The 6093-nt window shown below is 36.6% G+C and overlaps 1 protein-coding gene across 2 annotated transcripts; it reads left to right on the forward strand.

Moving 5' to 3' along the window:
* The first annotated feature begins 3853 nt into the window (after positions 1 to 3853).
* LOC146640806 (uncharacterized) lies at positions 3854 to 5465 on the forward strand. 2 transcript variants are annotated; one of them, XM_085399886.1, is made up of 5 exons: positions 3854 to 3923; positions 4028 to 4339; positions 4542 to 4656; positions 5044 to 5077; positions 5160 to 5465. In XM_085399886.1, the coding sequence occupies exons 1-5, from the start codon at positions 3854 to 3856 to the stop codon at positions 5307 to 5309; spliced, it is 681 nt and encodes a 226-aa protein (XP_085256012.1). In that variant the 3' UTR covers positions 5310 to 5465. The 2 variants fall into 2 exon arrangements, 1 of the variants encoding a protein (XP_085256012.1); XR_014909890.1 differs by lacking the exon at positions 3854 to 3923 and having other exon boundaries at positions 4245 to 4348; positions 5044 to 5236.
* The last annotated feature ends 628 nt before the right edge of the window (positions 5466 to 6093 follow it).

Here is a 6093-nt window from a genome sequence, read left to right on the forward strand (position 1 = left end):
AGAGCCAGAATTCCCATCACTAGTGGGTTGATGTGACAGAGGAGGATGTCCAGTATAATGGAAGCAGATATGTCTAGGTCCTGAGTCTCTGACCCAACATTTTGAGTTTGGTGTGGGTTCATGATTCTTTCCTTTGCTTCCAGAGATTATTTAAGTTTAAGCTTTGTGCGGTTTAGTCTTGAGTTCACTTCTTTTTAGTGTCTCTGTATTTGTTTTTCTGATTCATGGTTCCTTTTGTGTTTGTCCTCAGCGACTCATGTGAAAGTCAGTCTTATCTCTTACCCCAGTCATGTCTCTGTTTATTCTCCACTTGTCTTGGTCAAGTTTGTGTGTCTCTGTCTCCATGTTAGAGACATGTATAAAAGAGTGCAAGTAGCGTGGATTGGGTGGAGATGTATGGAGAGAAATTGTCTTCAGAAGGGTTGCAAATGTGTACAATATTATCCACCAACCAAAACTAAGCTTTACAAATGTGTGCGATGATTTGTGTGTAACTTTTGAGGATTCACACCCGTGTGCTTCAATCCACATAAAAATACAAAGTAATTTGACCACACGTGAAACTATTTTACAAATGCCTCCACCCAAACAAATAAATACTAATCGTTTACACACAATGATTAAGTTCGACTCACAATTCTGATAATTTTCTCTTTGTCTTTCTGTGTGTACAAATATCTTAAACGTGACATCTTTCTCTCTGGTTGAAGTAGCCACAACAGGTTTCTTACAAGGACGGTTGCAAGGCTTTCTGCTTTTAAAACATTCTAGCGCACACTGTCAGCCAAATGACTTCCTCACCAGTATGACGGTGTGGAAACTCTGCTTTGCTCTGCTTCTACTTGTGGTTGTTGCACTTGTTTCTCTTTCTGTCTGTCACATTCTGCCTCTCCCTCTCTCGCTCACTATTCCCTGGCTCTGTCATGTCTCTGTTTCTTCACCCTTTTCATGTGTCTAGTTGTATTTTAGTCTGCATCTCTGTGGTTGTGTTTGTGTGTCATTTTCTGCTTTGCCCTCCTTGGTTCATTAGTAGATTTTGTTCAGCTGTGCTCCTCAGGTGTTTCCACTCTACTCTTACCTCATGTGTTTATTTAAGTCTTCAGTTTTTCTTTTCCCCCTGGATCTGTGTGCTCTCCTTAAGTGATATTGGTCCCTAGTGTTTCGTGGTCTCCAAGTTTTGTATTGTGAGTTCTGGGGTTTCAGCAATAAATCTGCTGTTAAAGTTTATCCTCGTATCTGAGTCCTCACTCTGCAAGCATACAGCAGGCTATGACAAGATAATCCATCTCTGTGAAACCTTAAAGGGAGCAGTCAAAAGAAGAACAAGACACTATGACATGATTAAAGGTTATTTGCTGCTCTATTAAATGAACATTTAAGTGTTTATTTGGTTGTATGATGCATGTATTGTATGCTATAATGTCTTCCCTTTTCTTTATATGTAGTTTAAATAGCAGCACATCCTCACTTATACAAGAAACTGCACCTGTTTAAGGAGGACATCGGTTCAGCTTATTTGTGCATTAAAATCTGTCTGTGTGTAACTGTTATATTTGTGGCTACATTAAGAGTTTAATTTCAATAGAAACTGTAAACTGTATGATGTAATTTATGATTTGAGTTAACTGCAGATGATGTAATATGAGATTAAACTATTATCACAATGTTTCCTTATATACTGTATAGATTCAAGTTTATTTTTCTGAGGGGAAAAACGATCTTTTAAATATTTTAGATGCTTGGGGTTCAACAGAAATATGTTTCCATTTATCTGGTTGGAATCAGTAACTGGAGTTATTCTAGGATTTATGTACACAATGAAAAGTCACAGGTTATCCCAAGTGGATGTTCTAGGTCAGAAACATCTGGATTATCTGTTCATGAGACAGCACTCTGAGAGTAACTTACTTACAAAAAAAAGAAAAGAAAACAGATCTATTTCCATCTTTTATATCCATTTCTATTTCAGGGTGTTAGCTGAGTTTTTTTGTTTTGTTTTTGTTGTTTTTTTAAATGGCAAAGAAAAAAAAACCAGTGGATACAGGAAGATCAAAATATTCAAAGACTGCTTTTATCCAGCTGGGAATATAATTATAATATAAAAATGTATTAACATAATTATGCAGTGTGACTCTTTATTGTGAGAGATAACCTTTACACAATCCTTCAGCAGCCAACATATATTCACTACAAAACTGTCAGTTCAACATCAACACGGCACTAAGACAGATTCAGCGAGCAGAACAGAAACTCTCTGCCTGCATAATCAGGAAATGAATCAGAATTCTAAAACCTATGAAAACAACTCCCAGGACAACATCGCTGTGAAAAGGCTTTGAAACTTCCATATGGGTTTTAGAAATTTTCAAATTCAATAGAATTTTACAAAGTTTTGTGCAGTTTGATGGTGGTGTGTAGATTGTGCATCATATTATGTTGCTATTCTGACTGGAACTCATTGTTGCACATGATCATGGCTTCATGTGGTTTTAAAGCCTAATTTCCTGCATAGTTTTGTTACATGTCTCAAATTGACATGATTACTCATCATTTTTAAAGAAAGTTTGTCTTAAACCATCAAACTCTTTAAATGTGGACTGACAGTTTGAATGAAACTGTTTTGTGTGTTTACACGTCTTTCCAGAGGGCTCTTCCTGTAAGGCCGTGCATAATGTTGCTTACTAACTAATAACCTTTTAAAACACACTACATTTCTCTCCTCTCTTCTGTGCTTACTCACTGTTTTACTTCGAGGCTTCCCTACAAAAATCTTGCAGATCCATACATTTCATTCTTTGGACAAAGTGAGAATTTGTGGTTTAGTCACAGGATGTGGTGTCTGAGAGGGCACAAGTCTTCTGACCAATGTGACACTGTGTGCTTTACTTGTGATGGTAATGTCCATATTTTAGTGCAGTAGTTTGCACATATTTCTTCTAAGTGAAAGATTATAGGTTTGATTCCAGGAGGAGACAGAAATCCCTTTGGTGCCATGTCGAAAAAGGGCCAATATGACAGTTTGGCAGTAAAAAGTCTGCCAAATCAAACATGCAAAGCTTAAATAAGAGAAAAGCAGGAACAGCTTTTATTTATAAAGTTGAGGAATTAATATTTTCTGTTTTTCCAGGAAAAGGAAAGACGTGCTTCATTTTCAAACAATTAACTAAAATAAAATGCTTATTTACATTGTATTTCATATTAAAAGTTCCTGACTTATCACAGACACTCTTGTTAGTTCAGCAAATGTCAGTCGAACATGAAACACCGAGTATCACACTGATAATCTGAACGTCACCACAGAAGAGCAGAGGAGGAATGTAACCCGTGTAACATTATGTGACCTGCTTCTTTACGAACACAACTCCAGGCAGGAGCCAAACAAACATGGGAAGCAGGTCAGTTAACATAAATATGAAATATGCAGCATGAATGTGTGCTGCATTATATAAATAGTACAATAGCTTGTGTTAATTTAAATGAGTTGTAGGTTTGAATCACTGATAAAAACAGTCATCAGCCTCATTGATTTTCTGCTCTTCAGTCCTGCTTTTGTAAAGGAAATTATATGTTGGACTAAAAGCAAAAAACAACTTTGTTTTAAAAGTTGTTGTGTTTTCTTTTTTTGGACATGAGACCACTCAGTGTTTCACTTTTAGAGTGTCTTAATACGGAAGCAGAAGCAGTGTTGTAGGTGCACTTCCTTTTGAGAAGTGTTCGCACAAGACGTACGCAAGACACATGAGAGCCAATACTTTGAGGTTTATGAAGCACATTGTTTGTCCTCCTTTCTTCAGCGGATCATCTTCTGCACTATCAGCAGCACTTACACTGCAAATTGGACATATTGGCGAGCATGGATGCACTAAACCTGTGCTTAATTCTGCTTCTATCACTGACTGCATGCTCACAAGATTTGGGAGGAGGTAATGTAAAACTGTTTTCATAATGGAACATTTATTTTTTTAATGATACTCCAGCCTCTGGTTTAAATCATTGATACTGTTTCTATTATTGGTACTGATTTCAGAGACTGTTGTGAAAACAATTGGGAAGCAACCAGATGTCACTCAAATATGTCCCAGTGAAACACAGAGTATCATCACGCTGATAGTTTGTAAGATCAGAACTCAGAGAAGTGGAGGCGAAAATTGTAGTCTGCTGTATGACTATGGACGGGGCTTTGAGAACAAATGTGACTCCAGGTTCACGCTGATGAAGGAAAATCAGACTGTGTTTCTCCACCTGATCAATTTAACATCAGAGGACAGTGGGAGCTACACCTGTGAGTGTTCAACTCCTGAAAAAACAAAAATTCTCCATGTTAATGTCACTGTGGAAGGTAAACAAGGTAAAAACAACAACGTTCTTCTTCTTTTAACCATTAATTATTTAGCAATATAAAGTCTGTACTGATTTTAGAAGGTGACCTTCAGGATTTGTTAACTTTGAGGCCAATAGTCATACATCGCACTTAACCTTTGTTCAGTTGTAATGCAAATACTGCATCCATGTTTCTAACAACTGCTTCTCTCCTCATACAGAATTAAGCAGCAGGTCTGGAACAGAAACACTTCCTCTTACACTGATTTATGTAACCGTGTTCATCATTGTGAGTTTAGTTATCTTTGGATTTATTTACGCACGACTGTGCCACAGGTGAGAAACTACTGTCAGAGCTGTTTCACATGTTTCATGATTTACCTTTTAACACGCTTCATAACTTTAAAACATGTGATTCTCTTTGCTCTTTTCATTTTGGTTAATCCACTTTAGCTGAAGGTCATTTTGATGTAAGGTCTTGCCCTGCTGTTCTCATGTTTAAGTGAATTAAAGTCAATTAGCTGCCTGCTAATAATTTATCAGACATATTTATCGTATTAATGGAAGTGCACCACTGCTATAAATAATTTCTTGTCTTCAAGTTTCATATGAGCCGTTGAAGGAACACAGTGACTTTCATTTCCTGTTGCCCCCATTAAAACGAGCTACACGATGCAGCGACTGATGATCAAGATCGTGTTTGTTTTTGTGTTTCTCTTACAGAAAACCAGAACCATCGCGTAGTCCTCAAAACACGGTACTGAGCAAAAGATGTAACTTTTGATTCATTTATATTGTTTACTTAACCTTAATGTTTTTAAACATATTTGTTTCTGCAGAGGTCAGAGGACATTGAGCCGTACAGCACCTACATACGGACAGATACTGGACCATATTCGACTGTTCAAATGCACGACTCTAAACAGAATACTAACAGTTCACATGTGTCAGCAGACAAAACTGAGACAGTCTACGCAGAAGTACAATAATATTATATCACATTTTTCAACACTGACAAGTGTAGTTTGGCAAATTCACCACAGGGTGGCATCATTTGACTGACAAATAAAGAACTGACCAGAATCAGCTTCATCATCTCAGCATTTTAACATTGTGTTGTTATGTAAATATTTTGTTACAAACTGCAGTAAAACTTTATCCATCATTTGTCGTGTTTTTCTTTTTTTTAATGCAGAAGATAGAACTTTGTAAATTATGAGTTTTCATATGAGTAAAATCATATAGTCAACAAAAATTCAACAATTTCAGATCCCTTTTGCTTTATTCACTGTGACCACTTTCATGTAAGTTTGAGGAACTAGCAAGTGGGACATCTAAATAATTCATCTTGTTTTGAGAACTAAGATGAATAAATGTAATTACAGATAAATATCCTTCAGGATATTTTATGTTCTGGTCTTTCTCATTAGACTGAATAAACCAGATCCACATCATGGTTTCATTGCTTGAGCCATCTGCAGTGCTGATATGATGTACTTGTAAAGGATGTGAGTCTCTGAGGGCAAAAATAACAGGCTCCTAAACAGGTCAACAGTCCATATATGCAGTGCAAACTGTTTGGCCAAACTAGAGAAAACTCAAACTAAGAAAAATAATTTAGCTAGAGAATAAAAGAAAAATTACTTCATGATAACTACAAAATAAATCAAACTAATAAACAATCACTTCTGCATCAGGATGCACACAATTTCAGACCAGGGCTCAACACGATGTGTTCACTGAAAAATGCTTCAACACGAGCTCAAACTCTTG

The sequence above is a fragment of the Rhamphochromis longiceps genome, unplaced genomic scaffold, assembly GCF_057381845.1.
Source record: "Rhamphochromis longiceps isolate RC_006_pf unplaced genomic scaffold, R_longiceps_female_GT1.1 unmapped_scaffold_1, whole genome shotgun sequence".
Lineage (NCBI taxonomy): Eukaryota > Metazoa > Chordata > Actinopteri > Cichliformes > Cichlidae > Rhamphochromis > Rhamphochromis longiceps.

Bases quoted from the DNA above. Each gene is read 5' to 3' on its own strand.
- LOC146640806 (XM_085399886.1), top strand. From the start codon at position 3,854: ATGGATGCACTAAACCTGTGCTTAATTCTGCTTCTATCACTGACTGCA. The intron at 4,340-4,541 runs GTAAACAAGGTA...CTCCTCATACAG, and splicing joins TGTTAATGTCACTGTGGAAG to AATTAAGCAGCAGGTCTGGA. The intron at 4,657-5,043 runs GTGAGAAACTAC...TTTCTCTTACAG, and splicing joins TACGCACGACTGTGCCACAG to AAAACCAGAACCATCGCGTA.